The following is a 27,813-nucleotide window of genomic DNA, read 5'->3' on the forward strand; positions in this document are numbered from 1 at the left end:
GTTCCACCAAGCCCTCCAACCAGGCCAGTAGTGAATTTTGTATCTGCTAATGCCATGTCAATCCAATGGGAAGACCCATATCATGATGGTGGCAGCAAAGTTACAGGCTACTGGATTGAAAAGAAAGAACGTAACAGCATTCTCTGGGTGAAAGAAAACAAAATACCATGCATTGATTGCCATTACAAAATATCCACTCTTGTGGAAGGCTTGGAATACCAGTTTAGGGTTTATGCCATGAACGCCGCTGGCTTGAGTAAAGCAAGTGAAGCTTCTAGACTAATAATGGCACAAGATCCTGTTGGTAAGATCAAAAGTAAAATGAAAGAATTCATATATTATACTTTCTATATTTGCAAATATTTACAGATTTCAATTGAAATGTACTTTTGTTTAAATGTGTAAAGATCCTCCAGGTCGACCAGAAGTAACAGATGTTACGAGATCTTCGGTTTCGATAAAATGGACTGTACCACTCCACGATGGTGGAAGTAAAATTGTTGGATACATCGTAGATCGCAAGCCCTATAATGAAACTGGTGATGGCCGCTGGCTGAAGTGCAACTACACATCCATCTCTGAAACCTTCTACACTGTGACAGGACTAAGTGATTCGGAGGTCTATGAATTCCGCGTTTTAGCCAAGAATGCAAGTGGAGTCATTAGTACACCATCTGAATCTACTGGACCTGTCACATGCAAAGATGAATATGGTATGCTGGTGTCAAAAATATATCTATACATTTTCTGTTGAGCAAGAAATATCTTTTTGGAAGAGAATTCATTACTTTTTATTCTGATTTACAGTACCTCCTAAGGCAGAACTGGACAGCAGATTACTTGGAGACATTATTACCATAAGGGCAGGATCAGACTTGGTGCTCGATGCTTTCATTAGTGGGAAACCTGACCCGAAGGTCTATTGGTCTAAAGGAAACAAAGAACTAGAACTTTGTGAGAAGATTTCTCTACAGTACACAAACAAGCGAGCTGTTGCCATTATCAAGTTCTGTGACAGAAATGATACTGGAAAATATACACTAACTGTGAAAAATCCAAGTGGATCTAAGACTGTGTCCGTAAATGTTAAAGTGCAAGGTATGTTTTCTGTAATAAAATAGAAAAAAAAATCACGTATGAAAGCATCAACGTACAATATTGGCATTGTATGCATCCTAATTTTTATGTTCCAAACTCTATATAGATTCACCAGGACCTTGTGATGGTTCACTTAACATCAGCAGATTAACTGAAGAGAAGTGTACTTTATCATGGAATATGCCAAAGGAAGATGGTGGAGCAGAGATTACACACTATATTGTAGAGAGACGAGAGACGAGCAGACTTAACTGGGTCATCGTTGAAGCTGAGTGCAAGGCTCTCTCCAGTGTTGTTACAAGACTTATAAAGAACAATGAATACATTTTTAGAGTAAGAGCAGTTAATAAGTATGGATCCGGTGTGCCATTGGAGTCTGTACCAGTCTTTGCCAGAAAATCATACAGTAAGTACAATGTGATAATTCTTTTTCATTTTCAAATTATTATTAATCTTGGTAATGATTATTAATGAATGAATTAATTGATTGGTTGATTAATTGAAATCAATTTGTTTTAAACAGCTATTCCATCACCACCTGGTGAACCAGAGCTTGTTACAGTGGGAAAAGATCACATCATTATCCAGTGGTTGAAACCTGAAACTGATGGTGGAGCGGAAATTAGTAATTATCTGGTAGATAAACGTGAAAAACGAAGTGTACGCTGGACTCGAGTCAACAAAGACATTACTATTTATGATACTAGACTCAAGATAACAAATCTAATGGAGAGCTGTGAATACCAGTTCCGTGTCTCAGCAGTGAATGCCGCTGGTAACAGTGAGCCAAGTGAATCATCGCAATACATCCTGTGCAAAGACCCCACATGTAAGTGTCAGATTTTTATTTTATTTTAGTTTCTTGTTGTAATTCTGTAAATAATTATGAACATAATATTTTTACATTATATTGTAGATACACCTGGAGTACCTTCAATACCAAGAGTTGTAGATACAACCAAACACAGTATCAGCTTAGCGTGGACAAGATCCATGTATGATGGTGGTTCTGATATTATTGGATACGTACTCGAAATGAAAGAGGAAAGTATGGAACAGTGGTATAGAGCACATACAAAAGACACCATAAGAAATACAGAATATACCATTACAGGTCTTACCACCAACAAGAAATACTATTTCAGAGTTGCGTCTGTCAACATAAATGGAATCAGTGAATACAGCGAGTCATCTGCTGTAATTGAAGTTGTAGAAAGAATAGGTAAGTTGTATTATAAAAACAATCTATAAATCTATATTGTTTTTTCTTTATTCACACATTGCTGACAGTGCCTTTAATATTGGAATAAAATATGCATAGCTGCTACTTAAAATATGCTACTGTTTAATTGTGACTAGAAATGAATCGACTCCTAAGCATTTTATTCAATGTAAATTTTGAATAACACTTTGAATATTTTATTGTGGAAGACTGCAATGTGTTTTTATTCTCTATTTCATTATCTTATTTTTCTAGAAATACCAGATCTTGAACTTGCAGATGATCTCAAAAAGACAGTTACTGTCAGAGCTGGTGGCTCACTCCGCTTAATGGTGTCAGTGTCAGGTCGACCAGCTCCGGTGTTAACCTGGAGTAAACCAAATGTTGACCTCTACAGTCATGCTTATATCGACACAACAGATTCTTACACATTGCTTGTAATTGACAAGGTGAATCGCTATGATGCAGGCAAATACACCATTGAGGCTGAAAATCCTTCAGGCAAGAAGTCAGCTACTATAGTTGCCAAAGTATATGGTATGTGAAACAAGATATATTCAGTCTTTTTCATTATCATCTATTCCAAGACTTTGAAAAAGTAGCAAACATTTTTTAAATAACTTCTCTCTTCTCAGATACGCCTGGCCCTCCTGGTGCTGTTAAAGTAAAGGAAGTCTCTAGAGATTCTGTAGTCATCACATGGGATGTTCCAATGATTGATGGTGGAGCACCAGTCATCAATTACATCATTGAGAGACGGGAAGCTGCTATGAGAGCATTCAAAACTGTGACAATTAAATGCAGCAAGACCATTTATAGAATAACTGGACTTACTGAGGGTACAATGTATTATTTTAGAGTCTCACCAGAGAATATCTATGGTGTCGGTGAGCCATGTGAAACCGCAGATGCAGTCCTTGTTTCAGAAGTTCCAATGGTCCCGCAGAAATTGGATGCAATTGATGTCACAAAATCCACAGTCACACTAGCCTGGGAAAAACCACTGCACGATGGAGGATGCAGACTGACTGGTTATATTATTGAAGCATGCAAAGCTGGCACAGAAAGGTGGATGAAAGTTGCAACTCTAAAGCACACAGTATTTGAGCATACCATAATCTCGCTGAATGAGTCTGAACAGTATCTGTTCAGAGTCAGGGCCCAGAATGATAAAGGTGTCAGTGAACCAAGAGAGACTGTAACTGCTGTCATTGTGCAAGATCAAAAAGGTATGTGCCGCTTTGAATTGAATGTTGTTGTTTACATATGTTCTCATGTTGATATGAAATTGTACATGATGAATGCAATAATAATACATAAATATGTCTTATTCTTGTGCTTATTTTCCAACAGTGATACCAAAGATTGATTTGGCAGGCATACCTCAAAGGACAGTCAACGTACATGCTGGAAGGCCTATTGAATTATCTATTCCAATTAGTGGACGTCCACCTCCTGCTGCAACATGGTACTATGAAGGTACTAAACTGAAAGAAAGTGATCGCACCAAAATAGAAAGAATTGCAAAGATGACCAATCTTACTGTGCGTGAAACCACCATAGATGATACTGGTGACTATACACTTGAACTGAAAAATGTTGCCGGAACTACGACTGAATCCATCAAAGTGATCATTCTTGGTAAGTTTTTCTTCCAAATTCTATTTTTTAAATCTTAAACAGCTGCCCATTGTCGTGTGTAATATTTTTTTAATCTTTGTTAAATGTATCAATTAATTTATAGATAAACCAGGACCACTCAGAGGCTCAATTAAAATTGATGAAATTGATGCTACCACTGTCACCATCAGTTGGGAACCACCAGAGAGAGATGGAGGTGCCGCCATCAGCGGTTATGTTGTGGAACAGCGTGACGCTCATCGCCCAGGATGGCTGCCTGTGTCTGAATCCGTTACCAGGAACACATTCAAATTTACAAGATTAACTGAAGGCACTGAATATGTATTCCGTGTCGCTGCCACAAACCGTTTTGGTATTGGGTCATTCGTACAGTCTAGCGTTGTGGAGTGCAAGAGTGCCATTAGTAAGTGCAAAATTGGCGATGATTAGAGATGCCAGGATATTAAATAATGGATTTCTTGTTGTAAAGATTGATCATAATGCTCATCCATTAACTTTTATAATGAATAACTATTTCAGTAATGATGAATTAATGAACCAGTATTGATATTTAAATATTAAATAAATGGTCTGAAAACCTACTTTTTTCCTGAACAATAGAATATTAGAATTTTTAGAATCATTAATGTTCAGTAATAATTAAAATATATATTTTATAAATATTTCTTTAGGAATCACTGGGTGATAATCTTTCTACAAACCTAATTTCTCTTTTCCCTGCAGATGTGACTGACCCCACTGGTACTCCCCATGTATTTGATGTATCCCGTGATGGTATGACACTTTCCTGGGAGCCACCAATCGAAGATGGTGGTTCACCAATTTCTGGTTACATCATTGAACGCAAGGAGCTAAGGTCGGAGCGATGGGTGAGAGTTAACAAAGTGCTTGTGACAATGACAAGGTACCGTTCCACTGGCCTTATAGAAGGATTAGAATATGAACATCGTGTGACAGCTGTGAATGCTAGAGGGACCAGCAAACCAAGCAGACCTTCCAAATCTGCAGTTGCCATGGACCCGATAGGTAACGTATCAATTCAAATTACAATGTCAGTACAAAGATAGAGGTGCCACCAAAAATCAATTGTTTAGACTTTATTTCATGATTCTCTCTTCCATTTAGTTTCTTAAATATTAATAATTTCCTGTAGATAATAGTAATGAAAAATGTTTAAATGAACTGCTTTTTTTTTCTGGTGCCGAGGTGGATGCGCAACTGTAGAGTGCTGCATTTTCCACCGTGATAGGAACATTTTGTTAATGTGATGGGAATAATGTCTGAAAACCACAATGTCTGGATTAACTGCACATCTCTGGTAAAATTGTTTGAGGTAGTAAAAATGTCAGATGATATTTGTTTGCTTTGTAAGTGCTGTAATCTGACTGTGGAGAATCTCAAAACATATTCATGAAGAATCCCCACGTGCGCTTCCAATTGAATAGCTGGTAAGAAACAGATCTCGCTCTGATTTTCTTTTCATGAGCCAAAAATATATGAACCTACATGTATGGTCAATTACAAGCTTAACTTAAATTACCTAACATAAACCATGTGTCAAACTTTGACATTCCAGTTGCCTCAGTTGTACTCTATTTCAAATCATTGAGCATCATTTGGAAAAGTATTTTCAATATACTATTTACATCAAAATTTCAATTTCAATGACTAATGACATTTACTGTTTCTGTAGATCCACCTGGAAAACCACAAAATCCAAGAGTTACGGACACATCCAGAACATCCATTTCTGCTGCTTGGAGTCCACCAGAAGAGGAAGGTGGTTCGAAGGTCACAGGCTACCTTATTGAGATGCAGAAAGTTGACCAGTTTGAATGGACTAAGTGCAACACTACTCCAACAAAGATCTGTGAATACACCCTGACTCACATGCCACAGGGTGCCGAGTATAGGTTCCGTGTTATGGCAGTTAATGCCGGTGGTCCTGGTGAGCCAGCTGATGTGCCAGGAACTGTTAAGGTCACTGAAATGCTCGGTGAGGAATTTTGACATTCTTATGTTTTGTGTTCAGCTAAGTGTGTTGAATTATACAGGTGAATTCACATTTGTCAGCTAGCCATTAAAATGAAACAAAACCTCCATCTTTTGAAGCATTTTGATGCTCTGTTAGACCATCAGCTAATCCTCAGGCACTCAGTGATGAAAGAAGAAATGGGACCCATATTTTTACCGCAAAATTTACATGCTGATTAGACTATTTCAATTTTTGTTTTCAACCCATATTGAAATTTTGGAGTATTATGTTTTGTTCTTTTGTAAATGTATACCTAGCCATTGGATGACACTAATGTATTATTTGCTTGCTTTTTAATATAACACTTGATTTTTATTTTCTTACAGAGTATCCTGATTATGAACTTGACCATCAATACCTTGAAGGCCTGATTGTTAGACAAGGTGGAGCAATCAAACTAACAGTGCCCATTAAAGGCAAACCTATTCCTGTCTGCAAGTGGACAAAGGAAGGCCGTGATATCAGTATGCGTGCAATGATTGCAACTTCTGAGACTCATACCGAACTTGTGATAAAAGAATCAGTCAGAGAAGATTCAGGCACATATGACCTTGTTCTTGAAAACAAGTGTGGCAAGAAGACAGTTTACATTAAGGTGAAGGTGATCGGCAATCCAGATCCTCCACAAGGTCCACTTGAATTTGATGATATTCAAGCTCGTTCTGTCAGAGTAAGCTGGCGATCATCTGTTGAAGATGGTGGATCTGATATCATTGGATATATTGTTGAGAGACGTGAAGTATCCAAAACTGCCTGGTACACTGTTGATTCTAGAGTAAAGGACACTGCCATTGTTGTCAAAGGCTTGAAAGAAAATGTGGAATACCACTTCCGAGTTTCTGCTGAAAATCAATTCGGCATTAGCAAATCTTTGAAATCAGAAGAATCAGTTGTACCAAAGACACCACTATGTAAGTTGAATATTGTTCATTGTCATCTTAATGTCATCTTATCTTGTGAATGTATTTAATTTTTGTGCGTGGTTGTCACTATTCACTACTGTCACTCTAGATCCACCAGAGCCTCCAAGCAACCCTCCAGAAATACTGGATGTCACCAAGAGTTCTGTCACCCTGTGCTGGTCAAGGCCAAAGGATGACGGTGGATCACGTGTTACTGGATATTTTATCGATCGCAAAGAGTCTACCACAGATAAATGGGTGCGACAAAACAAGACTCACATCACAACTGCAATGTACACTGTTTCTGGGCTTATTCCAGATGCTGAATATCAGTTCCGTATTTTGGCACAGAATGACATTGGTCTTGGTGAGCCAAGCCCACCTTCTGATGTCGTTCAATGCAAGGATCCTTTTGGTATGTTTCATTCAATCTCTATTAATATGCTACATCAATATGAAATTTATGATGATGTGACTTCAGATATGACACAATTACTCGATTTTAACAAGTAAATACATTTCCACAGATAAACCAAGCCAACCTGGAGAGATTGAAGTTACATCTGTCACAAAAGATAGCATCACCATTCAGTGGGACCGTCCAGAGTGTGATGGTGGCAAGGAAATTATTGGTTACTGGGTTGAGTATCGTCAGTCCGGTGATAGTGCTTGGAAAAAATGCAGTAAGGAACGAATGAAGGATAGGCAGTTTATCCAAGGTGGACTTCTGGAAGCCACGGAATATGAATTCAGAGTCTTTGCAGAGAATGAGACGGGAATCAGCCGACCTCGCAGAACTGTTATTGCAATCAAGACTAAATTGACATGTGTGTATTTTTTTAATATTTTATTTTAAATAATATAATTTTTGTGTTATATAATGGCTTTAGCTAATTTGTCTCCTCTTCTTTGTCAACAGCGGGAGAAGAACCAACAGTTAAACAAGAAATCACTGAAGTTGTTGCCAAGCTAGGTGAACCAGCAAAACTGGCTTGCCAGATCATTGGTAGACCGCTTCCAGATATTAAGTGGTACCATTATGGAAAGGAATTGCATCAAAGCCGCAAGTATAAGATGAGTTCAGACGGGCGTAATCATTCTATCACTATTTTAACAGACGATCAAGATGATGAAGGTCTCTATAACTGTAAAGCTACGAATGATACTGGTGAAATCGAGATCAGCGGCAATGTATTGCTTGAGGCTGCTCCACAATTCCATCCCTCTTTTCCACAAAAAGAGCTCTATGTTGTAAGCGTTGGTGCAAGTCTTCGTATCCATGTTGTATACATTGGCCGTCCAGTGCCTGCTATTCGCTGGTTCCATGAAAAGAAACTCTTGTCAGATTCAGATAATATTTCAATAGAGAACACAGAGCATTACACTCATCTTGTAGTGAGAAATATTCATCGAAAGAATCATGTTGGAAAATACAGAGTGCAACTCAGCAATTCATTTGGAACAATCGATAAAACATTTAACGTAGAAATCCAAGGTAATGATATTCAATTGTGTATGTATGCATAAGTTACATTACAATGAATGTTAATGATAATGAAATGCCTAATACCATCTATGTTTCCATACAGATAAGCCAGATATGCCAGAAGGACCAATATCAATTGATGCATTGCTGAAAAATTCTATAGTAATCAGTTGGAAGCCACCACTTGATGACGGAGGTGCTATAATTACCAACTACATTGTAGAAAAACGTGAAGCCAAGGAAGATGCACAATGGCATCTGGTATCTTCTTCTATTGCTGGCACAACTTGTAGGATTGTACACCTCATCGACAATGCTGGCTACTACTTCCGTGTCTCTGCTCAAAATCAGTTTGGTGTCAGTAAACCATTGGAAGTTTCCTCCGTTGTCATCATCAAGAGTCAATTTGGTAAGTATCTACATAAATGAATTTGTTGTTTGTCTATTAACATGTTACAGCCTGAATATTAAAATATCTCACTTCACTTCTGTCTACAGAGAAGCCAGGGAATCCAGCCAAACCTATAGTAGCTGCTGTCACGAAGGATTCGTGTGTGGTTTCATGGAAGCCACCTGCCAGTGATGGTGGTGCAAAGATCAGAAATTATTACCTTGAAAAACGAGAGAAAAAGCAGAATAAATGGATCGCTGTAACAACTGATGAAATACATGAAACAGCTCTCAGTGTGAAAGGCCTCATTGAAGGCATGGAGTATGAGTTCCGTGTTAAATGTGAAAACCTTGGTGGCGAGAGTGATTGGAGTGAAATATCCGATCCTGTTATTCCAATGTGTGATATACCAATCAAGGCACCAAAGTTTAAAGAAGAAATACGCAATTTAAGTGTGAAATATAAGAGCAATGCCACATTCGTATGCAAGGTTATTGGTAATCCTAAACCTGTTGTGAAATGGTTTAAACAGGGAAGAGAAATTGAACCTGATGGTGAAAAGGTAAAGATCCAGGAATTTAAGGGAGGCTACTATCAACTGGTAATTACTGGCGTCACAGGAGAAGATGCAACCGTATATCAAGTCAGAGCAATCAATCAAGGAGGTTCCATCTCATCAACAGTATCTTTAGATGTTGATGGTATGTATCATAAAAATTATGTTAAAATTGTGTCATATTTCTGAATACATCTGGGATGTGATTAAATTCATAGAGCATGGAAACAGACTATTCAGCCCACCCTGTCCATGCAGACCAAATTAGTCCCACTATCCTGCATTCGGCCCATAGCCCACTAAACCTTTCCTATCTATCCAAATGTCTTTTAAATGTTATAATTGTAACCAATTCTTTAGCTTCCTCTGACTGCTCATTCCAGATACGGACCACTCTCTGAGTGAATATGTTGCCCATGAGGAGCTTCTTAAATCACTCACCTCTCACCTGAACCCAATGCCCTCTTCTTTTAGAAAGCTCCACCCTGGGGAAAAAAAGTGTGATTCACTTTATTCATGCCCCTCATGATCTTGTACACCACAATAAGGACATCCCTTAACCTCCTTTGTGCCAAAGAAAAATGTCACAGTCTATCTAACTTCACCCAATAACTCAAGCCCACAAGCCCAAGTATCATCCTTGTGAATCTCTTCTGCACCCTTTCCAACTCAATTTACATCCTTCCTATAGCTGGGTGACCAGAACTGCATGTAGTACCTCAAATGTGGTCTCACCAATGACTTGTACAACTGCACCATGATGTGCCAACGTTTGTACTTAATAATGTTCCAAATGAAGGCAAGTGTGCCAAATACCTTCTTTACCACACTGCCCTCCTGATCAACCAAGCACCTGTAATTAGTCTGAGGAGTTATGTAAAATTATCATTGTGAAACAGCGGTCCCAGTGGCATATTCAGTTTGGAACCCCCGTGTTTCTCCCTCACCTGCAAATTTCCCTCCTCTGGATTTGCAACTCTTCAAACCTGTCTCACCTTCCTTTCTTATCTTTGTTCCAAACAGCCTCCTATGAAATCCCCCCTCCTTCACCTGGGCATACAGGCTGTATGGCCTTGAGAGGTCTCCTATGGTCATGAGAGATCTCCAAAGAGTTGTAGCGTCTTTCTGGTCGCCGCTGAATTTTCAACATATTGAAAATTTCGGCGACCTATGACGGGTGCCGGCAGTCGCCTGTAAAGGTCCTGTAAGTGGGACAGGCCCATTAACCAACATCTGCAGTTCTTTGTTTCCTTGTATGTGAATACTTGGCCAATAAACTTACTTACTTCAAGAAGGAACTGCAGATGCTGGAAATCGAAGGTACACAAAAATGCTGGAGAATCTCAGCGGGTGCAGCAGCATCTATGGAGCGAAGGAAATAGGTGACGTTTCGGGCCGAAACCCTTCTTCAGACTGATAGGGGTTGGGGGGGGGGGAGAAGGAAGGAAAAATGGAGGAGGAGGAGCCCGAGGGCGGGGGGATGGGAGGAGACAGCTCGAGGGTTAAGGAAGGGGAGGAGACAGCAAGGGCTAGCAAAATTGGGAGAATTCAATGTTCATGCCCGCCGGACGCAGACTACCCAGGCGGAATATGAGGTGTTGTTCCTCCAATTTCCGGTGTTGCTCACTCTGGCAATGGAGGAGACCCAGGACAGAGAGGTCGGATTGGGAATGGGAGGGGGAGTTGAAGTGCTGAGCCACCAGGAGTTCAGGTAGGTTCTTGCGGACTTAGCGGAGGTGTTCGGCGAAACGATCGCCCAACCTCCGCTTAGTCTCACCGATGTAAATCAGCTGGCATCTAGAGCAGCGGATGCAGTAGATGAGGTTGGAGGAGATACAGGTGAACCTTTGTCGCACCTGGAACGACTGCTTGGGTCCTTGAATGGAGTCGAGGGGGGAGGTAAAGGGACAGGTGTTGCATTTCTTGCGGTTGCAACGGAAAGTGCCCGGGGAGGGGGTGGTACGGGAGGGAAGGGAAAAAATTGACAAGGGAGTTACGGAGGGAGCGGTCTTTGCGGAAGGCAGACATGGGGGGAGATGGGAAGATGTGGCGAGTGGTGGGGTCACGTTGGAGGTGGCGAAAATGGCGGAGGATGATTTGTTGTATTTGCCGGCTGGTGGGGTGAAAGGTGAGGACTAGGGGGACTCTGCCCTTGTTACGAGTGCGGGGATGGGGAGAGAGAGCAGTGTAGCGGGGTATGGAAGAGACCCTGGTGCGAGCCTCATCTATGGTGGAGGAGGGGAATCCCCGTTCCCTGAAGAGCGAGGACATTTGATGAACATTGAATTCTCCCAATTTTGCTAGCCCTTGCTGTCTCCTCCCCTTCCTTAACCCTCAAGCTGTCTCCTCCCATCCCCCCGCCCTCGGGTTCCTCCTCCTCCCTTTTTCCTTCCTTCTCCCCCCCCCCACCCCCTATCAGTCTGAAGAAGGGTTTCGGCCCGAAACGTCACCTATTTCCTTCGCTCCATAGATGCTGCTGCACCCGCTGAGTTTCTCCAGCATTTTTGTGAAACTTACTTACTTACTTGTTTCCACATTTTAAAAGTTGCCTGGTTTTGTTTTTCATTCTTCTTTTATATCAAAGTCAAATTAAGGAAAATATCATGTGGGGTATAAAGTGGGCTGTTAATTCACTACTCCCAGTTTTGTTCTGCTTTCCAAGACCAATTTCAAACTCATTAACTTTCAGTAACTCAGTAACCCAGGTATTTTCCCCTGCAACCGCAGGAGATGTCCCTTTACCTGCCCCTCGAATTCATCCAATGACCCCGACAGTCTTTTCAGGTGAGGCAGAGGTTCACTTGCACCTCCTCTAACCTCATCTACTGTATCCCACTGTTCAAGGTGTCAACTCCTGTACATCGTTGAGACCAAGTGCAGGCTCGCCGATTGTTTCGCTGAACACCTCCTCTCAGTCCGCCTTAACCTACCCGATCTCCCGGTTGCTCAGCACTTTAACTCCCCCTCCCATTCCCAATCTGACCTTTCTGTTGTGGGCCTCCTCCATTGTCAGAGTGAGGCCCAGCGCAAATTGGAGGAACAGCACCTCATATTTTGCTTGGGTAGCTTACACCCCAGTGGTATGAACATTGACTTCTCTAACTTCAAATAGCCCTTGCTTTACCTCTCATTCCATCCCCTCCCCCTTCCCAGTTCTCCCACCAGTCTTACTGCCTCTGACTACATTCTATCTGTCCCGCCCACTCCCCTGACATCAGTCTGGAGAAGGGTCTCAATCCGAAACGTCACCCATTCCTTCTCTCCAGAAATGCTGCCTGTCCCATGCTGATTTACTCCAGCATTTTGTGTCTACCTTTGATTTAAATCAGCATCTGCAGTTCTTTCCTACTCATTAACTTTTACATTCACTTGCCTTTAAGTATTTATACCCTTTTTTTGTTTGTTTCTAGTCCCAGCCAAGATTCAACTACCCAAACATCTGGAAGGCATGGGTGCAGTCCATGCTCTCCGTGGTGAAATTGTGAGCATTAAGATTCCTTTCAGTGGAAGACCTGATCCCGTAATTACATGGCAGAAAGGACAAGATCTCATTGATAATAACGGTCATTTTCAAGTAATTGTCACCAGATCTTTTACATCTCTGGTGTTCCCGAATGGAGTTGACATAAAAGATGCTGGTTTCTACGTTGTGTGTGCCAAGAACAGATTTGGCATAGATCAGCAAACAGTTGAACTGGACGTAGCAGATGTACCTGACATGCCAAGAGGAATTCAAGTCAGTGACATTGCACGTGATTCTGTCAATTTAACATGGAGTGCTCCAGCTAATGATGGTGGAAGTAAAATAATTAACTACATCATTGAGAAATGTGCAACAACTGCAGAGATGTGGATACGCGTAGCACAGTCACGTGATACACATTACACTGTTGTCAATCTATTTGGCAAAACTAGCTACCAGTTCCGTGTGATTGCTGAAAACAAGTTTGGACAGAGCAAGCCATCAGAGCCAACTGATCCAATAGTCACAAAAGAAGACAAGTCAAGAGTTATGAACTATGATGAAGAGGTCGATGAAACCCTGACAATTACTAAAAGCAAAGCTAATCATTCTACTATTAAAGATCTTCATTCCCGCTACACATTTGCTGAAGAGCTGGGACGTGGACAATTTAGTATTGTTCATCGCTGTATGGAAAACGTAAGCAAGAAAACATACATGGCAAAGTTTGTGAAAATCAAAGGTGCTGATCAGGTACTTGTGAAGAAAGAGATTGACATTCTCAATATTGCTAGGCACAGAAGCATCCTACGGCTGCATGAATCATTTGAGAGCCTTGAAGAATTAGTCATGATCTTCGAGTTTATTTCAGGTGCTGACATTTTTGAGCGCATTAATACTACTACCTTTGAACTAACTGAAAGAGAAGTTATCATCTACATTCGCCAAGTCTGTGAAGCATTGGAATTTCTACATAGTCAGAATGTGGCGCTTTTTGATATCAAACCAGAGAATATAATCTACACCACAAGGAAAAGCTCTTTTATTAAGATTGTTGAGCTTGGTCAGGCCAGGGCACTCACACCGGGTGACAACATTAGAATTCAGTTCACTGCCTCAGAGTACGCAGCACCTGAACTGCACCAGCATGATGTGGTCAATGCAGCCACAGACATGTGGTCAGTCGGTACACTTGTGTATGTATTACTCAGTGGTCTGAATCCATTTATTGCTGAAACAAACCAACAGGTTATTGACAACATTATTAGAGCAGAATATAGTTTTGAGGATGAAGCTTTCAAGGACATCACAACTGAAGCTCTTGACTTCATTGATCGCCTGTTGGTCAAGGAAAGGAAGAGTCGGATGACAGCTGCTGATGCTCTTGAACATGTATGGTTGAAGCAGAAGACAGAGAAAATGAGCACCAAAGTAATTAAGACTTTGAAACACAGAAGGTACTATCAGACCTTAATAAAGAAGGAAATGAACCTTGTTGTTTCCGTGGCTCGAATTTCCTCTGGTGGAGCTGTTAGAGCTCAAAGGGGAGTTACAGTTGCTAAAGTTAAAATATCTTCAATTGAAATTGGTCCACTTGCTGGTCAGATCATGCACGCTACTGCTGAAGAGGGCGGCCATGTTAAATATTCCTGCAGAATCGAAAATTACGATCAATCTACCCAAGTCACTTGGTACTTTGGTGTCAGGCAACTTGAATGCAGTGACAAGTATGAAATTACCTATCAGGATGGTTTGGCAACAATGTATGTTAAAGACATAAACAAGACAGATGATGGTACATACAGGTGCAAAGTAGTAAATGACTATGGTGAAGATAGTTCCTATGCAGAATTGTTTGTGAGCGGTGTAAGAGAAATCCGTAAATACTTTATGCAACGTACTGTAAAGAGAGTAAAACGTAAAGTGGATACAATGAGGCTTCTTGAAAGACCACCAGAATTCACTCTGCCTTTGTACAACCAAACTGCCTACATTGGAGAAGATGTCAGATTTGGTGTTACTATAACTGTTCACCCTGACCCAAAAGTAACTTGGTTGAAATCTGGACAAAAGATTAAGCCTGGTGAAGATGAGAAAAAATATACTTTTGTGTCTGACAAAGGTCTCTATCAACTGATAATTCACAAGTTAACAAATGATGATGATGCTGAGTACACAGTACAAGCTCGCAATAGATATGGTGATGACAGCTGCAAAGCCAAACTAACTGTAACACCTCACCCACCTCCAGCAGACAGCACTTTGAGACCAATGTTTAAACGTTTGTTGGCAAATGCAGAATGTACAGAAGGCCAGAGCATTCGTTTTGAGTGCAGAGTATCTGGCACACCAGCACCAACTCTGAAATGGGAGAAAGATGGACAGGCTTTGTCATTATGTCCAAATATTGAAATTGTACATGAAGGTCTGGACTACTATGTTTTGCATGTAAGGGATACTTTGCCTGAAGATTCTGGCATTTACCGACTCACTGCTACCAACAGTGCTGGATCTGCAAGTTGCCAAGCGTATCTGAAAGTTGAACGCATGACCTATGTTAAGCGTCAATACAAGAGTGAGGAGGAACGCCAGCAACATGTTCAGAAACAAATTAACAAAACCATTAGAATGGCAGAAATACTTGCAAATGTTGAATCTGTTCCATTGACCGCTGTAGCAAAGCAAGCTCTGCAAGAAGCTGCAATATTGTACAAACCAGCTGTCAGTACCAAGAACGTAATAGGTGAATATGAAATTTCAGAGGTCAAAAGGAGAAAGGAAGAAAAGAGACTTCGAATGCCTTATGAAATTCCAGAACCTCGTGTTCATGCAGCAAATGTAATTGAAGAAAATCAAGATATTAAACAGTTTGTGCCTTTGTCCGACATGAAATGGTACAGGAAATTGCGAGACCAATATGAAATGCCAGCACCATTGGAACGAATTGTAACAAAACGGCCAAAACGAATTCGTCTGTCAAGATGGGAGCAGTTTTACGTTATGCCATTGCCGCGCTTTACCGATCAGTATAAACCCAAATGGCGAATTCCAAAACTGTCACAAGATGATCTGGAAACAGTAAGACCAGCTCGAAGGCGAACCCCATCACCTGACTACGAAATTTATTACAGACCAAGAAGGCGATCACTTGGGGACATGTCAGAAGACGAATTACTTCTACCTGTTGATGACTATCTCTCAATGAAAAGAGTGGAGGAGGAAAGATTACGTCTTCAGGAGGAGCTTGAATTAGGATTTTCTGCATCACCTCCGAGGTGTAGCCCTCCCTGTTTTGAATTATTATCCCTTCAGCAAAGATCTAAACAGACACAATTATCCACAGCACAAAAAGAGGAAAAATATACCGGCTACCAAAAATATCACATCCCTTCCAAATATGAAGCTGGCCCTAGTTATACAGATCTCAGGCAGCGACATGACAAAGTTGTTTATAAACACCCAAAGCAAAGACAAAGAATGATGGAAGACATAGAAGACGACGAGCTCCTTAGACCAGTTGCTACCACTCAGAGATTGTCTACCTACAAAAAAGAACTTGAGTACATGGAACAGGAGGAAAAAGCAAGGATCAAACGTAGACGAGAAAGAGAGATATTTGTAACAAGATCAGAAGAAGAAGAACAAGCCATCGAGGTTAAGCAATATGTTCGTAGAGAATCCCCATCTGTCTCAAAGCTTCTTAGGAGAAGGAGATCACTTTCCCCAACTTACATAGAATTAATGCGACCTGTTTCTGAACTGATCAGATCTCGAACACGTCATACCGAATTTGAAAGTGAAGGTTTAGAAAGACGCTCACCCACACCCGAGAGAACCCGGCCTCGTTCACCCAGCCCTGTGTCTCGAGGGAGCTCACTTTCACGCTATGAAAGAACTGCTAGATTTGACATCTTTTCACGATATGAGTCAATGAAAACTGCTTTAAAATCTCAAAGAACTTCAGAAGGGAAATATGAAGTTATTACTCAAGAGCCTTTCAGCCTTGACCATGGTCCACGTATAACTTTGAGAATGCGTTCTCACCGCATCCCGCGCAGTCAAAATACAAGATTTACTCTAAATATTCTGTCCAAGCCAAAATCTGAAGTTAGATGGTACCACAATGGTAAAGAAATTCAAGAGAGTGACAAGTATCGTTTTACTGATATGACTGGTGTCCTGACACTGGAAATTCAGGATTGTCAAGCTGAAGATAGTGGAACCTATCGTGTTGTTTGTTCCAATTATAAAGGAGAGGCCTCTGACTATGCAACATTAGATATTACAGGAGGTGACTACCTTACCTACTTGTCTCGCCGTAGAGATGAGGAAGCACCAAAATCACTTGTACCTGAACTGACAAGAACTGATTTTTACCAAATATCTACAATTAGAAAAGCTGCAGAATTTGAAGAGACAAGAGAAACTAGAACAAAAGAATCCGAAATAAAGGAATCGATCAGCTACGGCCTCTATGATTCAAAGGAAAAGGCAGCTTATGCATCTAAGCGAACTCTTCCTGCCAAAATACTAACAAAACCACAATCAGTCACGGTAGCAGAGGGAGAATCAGTTAGATTTTCTTGTGGCACTGATGGTGAGCCAACACCCACTGTGACATGGATGCATGGGGGAAGAATGATTACAACTTCTAAACGCTTACTTATTGTTACAACACAGTATAAATCTACCTTTACAATTACATCAGTTCAATCATCTGATGAAGGAAGCTATACGGTGATGGTAGAAAATTCTGAAGGAAAACAAGAAGCACATTTTACTCTGACAATACGAAGGGCAGGAGTAAAGGAAGTGGGTATTGTAGCAGAGCCAATGGGAAAGATCCCCGAACCTCAAACAAAGTCTTTTGAGGGAACAAAAACTTCTAAGAGAATCAAATCACCAGAACCAGTCACTTCATTTCCAAGAGTTAAATCCCCACCAGCTGTCAGGACGCTTTCAGCAGAACGAGTAGAGATCCCGGCAAGTGCTCCACCTAAGATTTCTCAAGCTTTGAAAGCTGAGGTTTCTGATGATGGTTCTGTAAAACTAGCATGTGCAGTTGAAAGCACAGCTCTGAATGTGAAAGAATTAACTTGGTTTAAGGATGGATGTAAAATAAGAGAAAACAGCCATTACAAATTGAAATATGCTGCAAATGGTGTCTACACCTTAAGTATCTATGGAATTAATGAAACTGATGAAGGAGAATATACTTGTGAAATCACCGGTGAGGGAGGAGTTTCCAAAACAACTTTTTCCTTTGTTGGTCAAGTATTCAAAAACATTGTCAACAAAGTGACCAAGTTAGCTGAATCAAAGGAAGCTACTCAGAAAAAAACTGTAGCTAAGTCGCTTGGAGAAGCAAAGGTAGTTCAGGAACAAATTGTGAAAAAGGAACTTAAAACATCGTACACAGAGATTACAGCTACACGTGTAGAGATTAATGCAGTTGATGGACAAAAGGCCATTCTTAAGGCCAGCATACCAAATGCTTCCAGTGTGAAATGGGTTGCAAATGGTGTTGAGCTTGCCAATTCAGAAGACTATCAATATGGTGCATCTGGAAGTGACCACACTTTAACTATCAAAACCATCAGTTTCAGAGACGAAGGCACAATCACCTGTGAAGCAAAAACTGAACATGGAATAGTTAAATGTCAATTTGATTTAACCATTAAGCAAAAAGAATCAAATGCCCCAAAGTTCATAAAGCAGCACAAATCCCAAAATGTCAATGAAGGAGAAAAGGTGACGTTTAATTGTGAAATGTCAGGAGATCCTTCTCCAGAGGTTGAATGGCTAAAAGACAACCAACCCGTAAGTAATTATTTTCAGTTTATGCTAATTTATCTAGTTATCCAAATATCTAGTTATCCAAATTATTATCCAAATAATAATTTGACTTATTCTATATTTCAGATTGCAGTCTCAAGAAATATAAAAATCAATCGTTTGAAAAACATGTATACATTAGAGATTAAGTGCACAGCGGTCTCTGACAGTGGAAAATATACAGCAGCGGCAAAGAATTTCCATGGACAATGTTCAGCAACAGCCTCTTTGATTGTACTTGGTAAGTTTTATTTTTTTTTTTAATTTAATTTTATTCTTTATTTCGAACAGAATAAAAGAATAAAAAGCAAGTGTGAAACAGCATACAAAAAACAAAACAAGAATATTTATAAAGTGGCATAAACAATATCTATAAATAAATGAAATCGTATGTGTCCAAAAAGGAGCAGGAAGAAGCCAAAGCTTATTAATTCCCACCCCTTATTCAACTGCTTCTAATTATCTTATACAAATTTAGCAGCTATATGCACACCATATGTGCACCAGCAGCTATATGTACACCAAATTATTTACATTTATACACTAATCAAATATTTACAAAGCCATACAAAAAAAGAGAAAAAAAGAAAAGAAAAAACCCTCATGTACTATACAGTATCTTAGTCATATATACAACCCATCACCCTTCCCAATACAATCAGTATAACAAATATCCCACTCACAATCACCTATCCTCATCCCAATATCCTTTTTAAAAAGTGTTTTTGTACATATCTTTAAACTGAATTATGTTTGTGCTAAGTTTTATCTCCTGTTCCAGACCATTCCACAAATTCACACCACAGATTGCTATGCACATACTTTTAAGAGTTGTTCTGATATTGAGTGTTAAAAAATTATGTTCCCCTCTTAAATTATACCCACCCTGTCTTTCCATAAACAGTTTGTGTACATTTCCTGGAAGTAAATTATTTCTTGCTTTGTACATGATTTGTGCAGTCTTAAATTTAACCAGATCGGTGAACTTCAGTGTATGTGACTTTAAGAATAATAAATTGGTATGTTCAAGATATCCAACGTTATTGATAATTCTTATTGCTCTTTTTTGTAATGTGCATAACGGCTGTAGGTTGGTTTTGTAGGTGTTACTCCATATCTCCACACAGTAACTCAGATATGGCAATATGAGTGTATTATACAGAGTATGTAATGATTTGTGGTCCAGAATGTGTCTTGATTTTCCCAATCAAGGGTCATAAATCACTATATTTTATAAATTATAAATTACTATAAATTACTATTTCACTATATGTGTCATAAATTAATTAATTAATTAACTAATTGTGGTTAGTGTCATAAATTGGGTTAGTGTCATAAATTAATTATTATACTTGCTATTACATAATTTTGATTTCCGTGAATCTGATTAATTTTGGCATTTTATAGAACATCCTTTAGTACAACATAGAACAAAGTTTCACTTGAAAATACTGTACACGATTTAAAATTTAAATTTGATGCAAATATTTTGATGGTTTTCCTTGATCAATTATCGTGTGATGTGTGATACTCTATGTTCTACAGGTCTCCTTGAAGAACCTTCAAAATTGGTTGTTTTGGAATCCGGTGCCAGTGCCTCCGCTATGATGCAGGAACATTTCTCTGCCAAAACATTGCAAATGTCCAAGCAAGTGGCCAGCAGCAGCATGAGTGAAGTGAAGTTTGCCAGTATGTCTTCAAGCAGTATGTCATCTTTTAAAGAATCAAAGATGTCATCGAGCTCCAGCTCTTTTATGGAGCATTCCAGTATGAGTCAGTTGGAAGCAAGTACTGGCCGAATGATTAGCGGTAGTATTAAAGGTGATGTTATTACTAAAGCTCCTTAATTTTTTTCCTATTAATTATATCCAGTGTGCTGGACAGAGACACAAATTACCCTTTTGTTTCTTTTTTTTAAACAGGGTCTTCTCCTAAAATCGAAGCTTTACCATCGGATATCACAATAGAGAAAGGAAAAGTTTTAACAGTGGCCTGTGCTTTCTCAGGTGAACCCCTGCCTCAAGTAAAATGGTCACGTGGAGGAAAACCTCTTTCTGATGAAGTAGAAGGTGGCCGATTCCACATTGAAACTACAGATGATCTAACAACACTCATTATTACAGGTGTCCAAGAAAATGATGCAGGACGCTACACTTTAAGACTCTCAAATGAATTTGGATCAGATTCTGCCACTGTAAATATTAAAATTAGATCAATTTAAAGATTTGAATCTGACAACACATGTTGTAAGCTAAACTTGAAAATTAATAGATATTGTCATTGTAATGAACTTGAATCTGACTTGTATATATTATTTTATTTTTTGTACCTGACTTGACATCATGCATTTATACCAAACTAGACAATTACTGAACAAATGATAGATTGTGCAGTAAACAATTATTGCACTTGATTTAGGAATTTTTAACCATTTTCTGTGACATGTACATACTGTATATAGCCGGTCTAAACGGTTATGCAAGTTTTGTACCTTGTGTTTCATGAGATTTTCATTGCAACTGAAACAAATAGTTAGCAGGGGAAAGTTTGAATAGGACGATTACCTTGTTTAACTTGGAACTAAAATTTGTGCCTCAACACAATGTTGACGTCTAAGAATACCTCAGCAGGTGGAGAGGCTCCCTGCTGAAGACAACCTACAAGTTTGTGGAATTAGATGGCTAGCCTTGTGATGCTATTTGCAAATACCCTCCTGCAAATACCATCACAACAGCCAATGAACCGACTATGTCATATCATTGTTTAACATAGACAATTAATCAATGATGAATACAAAGTATGCGGCCATTACTTTGTATAACCATATTGCCCTGTTTCTAGCATGGTGACTTCTTGGATAGTATATATACATCGACCTGGTCATACCCTCATTTCAGCAAACTATTCCAAGTTCTCCTATGTAGAAGCAGTGCTAACTCAAGGAGGTTTTCCATGGGATGCACTGGTTTTGTGTGGTAATCATAGAATTGTATTAATGTTATTTGTTCATAGGGCATTGACTACAGAAATTAGCCACATTGAAAATTACACTGTGTTCCAACATTATAATGCCCTATGCAATAACTTTATTTAGATAAGTAGTGTTTAGTTTATATTATTGGACCTCCTTGAGAATTAGAAAAGTAAAACTGAATTTATTTGTGAATTAAAGCATGTTTTCCGCACCTATAAACATGTTCTGTCTTATTTTGTACATCACTTTTCTACAAGCATTTATTGTGACACACAATACTTTAACCATTTAGTAACATCACCTGGCTATACTAAAGCACAAGAATTTTAGTTCACATACATTTTGAAAATGTAACTGAAAAAAATTCTGATTTTTTAAAGTGTTTTTTCAAGAATGCCAAAGGTTACATGGAGACGGCAGAAGAATGGGGTTAAGAGGGAAAAATGGATCAGCATTGTCGCATGGCAGAGTAGATTCGATAGGCTGAATGAACTAATTCTGCTCCAATGTCTTTTGGTTATTGGGTCATTTAAGTAATTTTGTTTTAAAAAAATTGTCCAATTTTAAAAGCTAAAAGCATGGTCAACCACAATTTTAATTCCAGTGGAGAATAAAAATGGAAATATCAGTATTTTTTAATTATCTAAACCCCTTCAGAATTATTCAGGTTTCAATAAGATCTATTTTAACCAGATGCAATACCGAGATGTTGAAATCAATGCAGGGCTGCCAACTCTCACGCTTTGAGCGTGAGAATAACGCATTTGGGCAAATTCTCACGCACTCATGCTGATCACAAATGTCTCACGCTCTGTCGTGAGAAATTCTGTGATCAACGAAAATTTCAAAACTCATATAAACTGCATGGGCCGCTGGTGTTGGAGAGCCGGGGCTGAGGAAGGGATGAAAGCAGTGGGCGGGGACAGATGCGGGAAGCTGGGGCTGGTGAGTGTTTGTGGTCTGGCGAGTGTTTGCGGGGCTGGTGAGTGTTTGCGGGGCTGGCGAGTGTTTGCGGGGCTGGCGAGTGTTTGCGGGGCTGGCGAGTGTTTGCGGGGCTGGTGAGTGTTTGCCGGGCTGGTGAGTGTTTGTGGTCTGGCGAGTGTTTGCGGGGCTGGCGAGTGTTTGCGGGGCTGGCGAGTGTTTGCGGGGCTGGCGAGTGTTTGCGGGGCTGGCGAGTGTTTGTGGGGCTGGCGAGTGTGTGTGGGGCTGGCGAGTGTTTGCGGGGCTGGCGAGTGTTTGTGGGGCTGGCGAGTGTTTGTGGTCTGGCGAGTGTTTGCGGGGCTGGCGAGTGTTTGCGGGGCTGGAGAGTGTTTGAGGGGCTGGCGAGTGTTTGCGGGGCTGGCGAGTGTTTGCGGGGCTGGTGAGTGTTTGCGGGGCTGGCGAGTGTTTGCGGGGCTGGTGAGTGTTTGCGGGGCTGGCGAGAGGGGGTAGAGAGAGCAAGGGGGAGGGTGAGGTGGGAGGGAGAAATGGGGGGGAGAGAGTGTGTGGAGAGAGAGCAAGAGGGGGAGAGAGAGGGAGATGGAGAAGGAGGGAGAGAGAGGGAGTGGAAGAGGGGAGAGAGGGAGAGAGAGGGGGAGTGTGGAGACAGAGTGGGAGGACAGTTAGGGGTGAGCATGAGATAGCGAGAAAGAGAGGGAGAGATGAAGAGAGCTCAGAGTGGGAGAGTGGGTGTAGGCGAGAGTGGGGGGGGAGGGGTGAGCGGAGGAGAACCAAGGGGAGTGGTTGGGCGAGGTCGAACGAGAGGGGGAGCCAGGAGAGAGACTGGGTGCGGGATGAGGGGGGTGATAGGGGGATATAGAGACAGGGCTGCCAACTCCCATGCATTGACCGTGAGAATCACGCATTTTGCCAAATTCTCACGCTAATCACAAATGTCTCACGCTCTGTCATGAGAAAATAATATCAACTGCATGGGCCACGGGAGTTGGAAGCAGAAGCAGCAATGGGGACAGGTGCGGACGGGGAGCGGGGATGGCGAGTGTTTGCTGGGCTGTCGAGTGTTTGCTGGGCTGGCGAGTCGCTCACTGCAATTCCGGCCATGGAGCAGCCTCAGTGCAAGAGACCCGGGCCGTCAGAAGCATTGGAAGCGTTGCGCCGCTGCCGTGAGAGTCTCTGTGCCAAATTTGCCCAGGTGACCAGCATGGATCAGGCTGCGGCTCGATACATCCTGGAGGACAACCAATGGCTGCTGGAAGTAAGTACCAAGCACTGGGTAGAAACGGTGGAAGATAGTGGACTTCAAATGGGGGTGGTTGGAGAAAGCATCCTGCTTGCCTGCTAGATTTTCACTTACTGTAACTGCAGAAAAAATGTTCCCGATGTTGGGGGAGTTCAGAACCAGGGGTCACAGTTTAAGAATAAAGGGTAGGCCAGTTAGGACTGAGATGAGGGCAAACTTTCTTCACGTAGAGAGTTGTGAATCTGTGGAATTCTCTGCCACAGAAGGCAGTGCAGGCCAATTCACTGGATGTTTTTAAGAGAGAGTTACATTTAGTTCTTGGGGCTAATGAAATCAAGGTGAAAAAACCCGGAAAGAGGTTTTGATTTTGGATGAATAGCCATGATCATATTGAATGGCAGTGCTGGCTCAAAGGGCCGCGTGGCCTATTCCTGCACCTATTTTCTATGTTTCTATGCTTGAGTATATGGCAATAAAACTCAATCACTTGATTTTGAAGCATTCATGCATGGTGGAGGTATAATGTAGTCATAGTGATACAGTGTGAAAACAGGCCCTTCGGCACAACTTTCCCACACCCGCCAACATGTCCCAGCTACGCTACCTGCTTTTGGTCCATACCTCCAAACCTGCCCTATCCATGTATCAGTCTAACTGTTTCTTAAATGTTGGGATGGTCCCTGCCTCAACTACCTCCTCTGGCAGCTTGTTCCATACACCCATCACCCTTTGTGTGGAAAAAGTTACCCCTTAAAAAGTTACCTCTTAAAAATAATTAATACTAAAAACATTGAAATCATACTTCTACAATGCACTAAAACATGATTTTAATACATCAAATTTCAAAACGTCCCTACCCTGGGAGGGGGGACACCCCACTTCCACACCCTCTCCCCACTCGGTTGCTCCACTCCCTCACTGGGTACCCCCAAGGCCAGTGATCAGTGATCGCTCAGCCTCCCCACTTTCAAAAATGCTCCGTGGTCCGTGGTTCAGACTGAGAACACTGCCCGATGTGAGCGGGGAACTGAGGCCAGTTGTCCATGATGTCTGGATCCCAATGCTCAGCGGTTCATGTTTCAGAGTTGGCTAATGTTTTTGATTTGTAATTAGCCTGATTTGTAATTAGTTGACAAAACCTTAATTTATTAATCTGGAATATCCAGGGGGATGGGATAAGTGTAATATTAAAATAACATGCAAGGTGTCAGGCTGTCTGTCACAACATACAGCCACGATAACCCATTATCGGCTTAAGGGCTTAATTAGGAAAGTGAAAAATAGATTATGAAAGAAAACTGGCAGGGAACATAAAAACTGACTGCAAAAGTTTTTATAGAAATGTGAAGAGAAAAAGATTAGTTAAAACAAATGTAGGTCCCTTGCAGTCAGAAACAGGCGAATTGATCATGGGGAACAAAGACATGGCAGACCAATTGAATAACTACTTTGGTTCTGTCTTCACTAAGGAAGACATAAATAATCTGCCAGAAATAGCAGGGGACTGGAGGTCAAATGAGATGGAGGAACTGAGTGAAATCCAGGTTAGCCGGGAAGTGGTGTTAGGTAAATTGAATGGATTAAAATCCGGATAGGCTGTATCCCAGAGTACTTAAGGAAGTAGCCGCAGAAATAGTGGATGCATTAGTGATAATTTTTCAAAACTCTTTAGATTCTGGAGTAGTTCCTGAGGATTGGAGGGTAGCTAATGTAACCCCACTTTTTAAAAAGGGAGGGAGAGAGAAAACGGGGAATTATAGACCAGTTAGCCTAACATCGGTAGTGGGGAAACTGCTAGAGTCAGTTATTAAAGATGGGATAGCAGCACATTTGGAAAGTGGTGAAATCATTGGGCAAAGTCAGCATGGATTTATGAAAGGTAAATCATGTCAGACGAATCTTATAGAATTTTTTGGATAGAATTTGTAACTAGTAGAGTGGATAAGGGAGAACCAGTGGATGTGTTATATCTGGACTTTCAGAAGGCTTTCGACAAGGTCCCACATAAGAGATTAGTATACAAACTTAAAGCACACGGTATTGGGGGTTCAGTATTGATGTGGATAGAGAACTGGCTGGCAGACAGGAAGCAAAGAGTAGGAGTAAACGTGTCCTTTTCACAATGGCAGGCAGTGACTAGTGGGGTACCGCAAGGCTCAGTGCTGGGACCCCAGCTATTTACAATATATATTAATGATTTGGACGAGGGAATTGAATGCAACATCTCCAAGTTTGCGGATGACACGAAGCTGGGGGGCAGTGTTAGCTGTGAGGATGCTAGGAGGCTGCAAGGTGACTTGGATAGGCTGGGTGAGTGGGCAAATTCATGGCAGATGCAGTATAATGTGGATAAATGTAAGGTTATCCACTTTGGTGGCAAAAACAGGAAAGTAGACTATTATCTGAATGGTGGCCGATTAGGAAAAGGGGAGATGCAACGAGACCTGGGTGTCATGGTACACCAGTCATTGAAGGTAGGAATGCAGGTGCAGCAGGCAGTGAAGAAAGCGAATGGTATGTTAGCATTCATAGCAAAAGGATTTGAGTATAGGAGCAGGGAGGTTCTACTGCAGTTGTACAGGGTCTTGGTGAGACCACACCTGGAGTATTGCGTGTAGTTTTGGTCTCCTAATCTGAGGAAAGACATTCTTGCCGTAGAGGAAGTACAGAGAAGGTTCACCAGACTGATTCCTGGGATGTCAGGACTTTTATATGAAAAAAGACTGGATAGACTCGGCTTGTTCTCGCTAGAATTTAGAAGATTGAGGGGGGGATCTTATAGAAACTTACAAAATTCTTAAGGGGTTGGACAGGCTAGATGCAGGAAGATTGTTCCCGATGTTGGGGAAGTCCAGAACAAGGGGTCACAGGTTAAGGATAAGGGAGAAATCTTTTAGGACCGAGATGAGAAAAACATTTTTCACACAGAGAGTGGTGAATCTCTGGAATTCTCTGCCACAGGAGGTAGTTGAGGCCAGTTCATTGGCTATATTTAAGAGGGAGTTAGATGTGGCCCTTGTGGCTAAAGGGATCAGGGGGTATGGAGAGAAGGCAGGTACAGGATACTGAGTTGGATGATCAGCCATGATTATATTGAATGGCGGTGAAGGCTCGAAGGGCCGAATGGCCTATTCCTGCATCTATTTTCTGTTTCTATTATTTCCTTCAGTTAGGTATTGGGAAGTGTGAGATTCAAAATCACAAATGCTCTTGAGACAAATTCAGGCAAAGAAGTGTTTTTATTAATTTCATATTCTGCAGAATAGGTGCCTCTCCTCTGATGTCCCCTAGAGGCACACCGAGGATCGGGATGTCTTCTATCTTTATACATTTCTTTTCATTATTATCACATTCTCATCCCTCCCCATTGAGCTTCTTCCAATCATAACATAAAGCCCTGATTCCCACGAGAACGTCCGGGAACGCCCACCCAACGTCAAAGACACCTCCCCTATCATGCATCGCATGTGCATTTAAATTAGGCATCTTGTCATAATGGGCATGATTTAATATTCATGTAATCTCATCAAGCATGCGTAGATCTGTTTGATCTTTTGTACTTCTCAACTTTCACTTACTTCTTTCAAATCTCCTGCTGAAGTATTTCTATTGCTACTTTTTATCTAGAATTTCTCTCTGTTCTGTATATTGTTACTTTCTTCTACCAGCAGTCTGGCTTCTGCTGACACCTTATTTCTTTCTAAGTTATATTTCAGAGTTCTAGTATAAATCAACCATCTCTATTAACCCTTTTCTCACAATCCACCATTTTCCTTTTTGCTACGCAACTTTAGATTTATACTATATCCTCCTTTTCTAGTGCTAGCAGGTTCTTCGCCTCCCTATCCTCCTCTCGCCGGTCATACTGTGTTCTGAAGGCCAGCGCAGGGAATGATACAACATCCGAATAGGCACAAAGTCAATGGTTCCTTCCCTTCACGCACAGTCCACAGGCTGATACTGTCTGGTGAGGCCTCCACAGGACCCTTAAAAAGTCCACCCTTTTTCTTTTGTTCGTACTGCTGTCTCGG

At 41.0% G+C, this 27,813-nt stretch overlaps 1 protein-coding gene across 6 annotated transcripts in view; it reads left to right on the forward strand.

Moving 5' to 3' along the window:
• ttn (titin) overlaps window positions 1-21,822 on the forward strand; it is a 324,330-nt gene extending 302,508 nt beyond the window's left edge. For 5 of the 6 annotated variants that reach the window (XM_033023846.1, XM_033023847.1, XM_033023848.1 and 2 more), the window contains 22 exons: window positions 2-304; window positions 408-713; window positions 808-1,098; window positions 1,205-1,504; window positions 1,622-1,927; window positions 2,015-2,320; window positions 2,576-2,857; window positions 2,956-3,549; window positions 3,674-3,961; window positions 4,065-4,364; window positions 4,685-4,987; window positions 5,655-5,957; window positions 6,323-6,907; window positions 7,008-7,313; window positions 7,426-7,725; window positions 7,818-8,393; window positions 8,488-8,793; window positions 8,883-9,476; window positions 12,742-18,614; window positions 18,717-18,870; window positions 20,175-20,450; window positions 20,552-20,884. In XM_033023846.1, coding sequence (XP_032879737.1) covers window positions 2-304; window positions 408-713; window positions 808-1,098; window positions 1,205-1,504; window positions 1,622-1,927; window positions 2,015-2,320; window positions 2,576-2,857; window positions 2,956-3,549; window positions 3,674-3,961; window positions 4,065-4,364; window positions 4,685-4,987; window positions 5,655-5,957; window positions 6,323-6,907; window positions 7,008-7,313; window positions 7,426-7,725; window positions 7,818-8,393; window positions 8,488-8,793; window positions 8,883-9,476; window positions 12,742-18,614; window positions 18,717-18,870; window positions 20,175-20,450; window positions 20,552-20,850 — 13,151 coding nt within the window. In that variant the 3' untranslated portion in view covers window positions 20,851-20,884. Of the gene's footprint in view, window position 1; window positions 305-407; window positions 714-807; window positions 1,099-1,204; window positions 1,505-1,621; window positions 1,928-2,014; window positions 2,321-2,575; window positions 2,858-2,955; window positions 3,550-3,673; window positions 3,962-4,064; window positions 4,365-4,684; window positions 4,988-5,654; window positions 5,958-6,322; window positions 6,908-7,007; window positions 7,314-7,425; window positions 7,726-7,817; window positions 8,394-8,487; window positions 8,794-8,882; window positions 9,477-12,741; window positions 18,615-18,716; window positions 18,871-20,174; window positions 20,451-20,551 lie in introns of all 6 variants that reach the window. The other variant, XM_033023845.1, reaches the window with a different exon arrangement.
• The last annotated feature ends 5,991 nt before the right edge of the window (window positions 21,823-27,813 follow it).

This window comes from Amblyraja radiata, chromosome 7, assembly GCF_010909765.2.
Source record: "Amblyraja radiata isolate CabotCenter1 chromosome 7, sAmbRad1.1.pri, whole genome shotgun sequence".
In the NCBI taxonomy this organism is placed as follows: Eukaryota; Metazoa; Chordata; class Chondrichthyes; order Rajiformes; family Rajidae; genus Amblyraja; species Amblyraja radiata.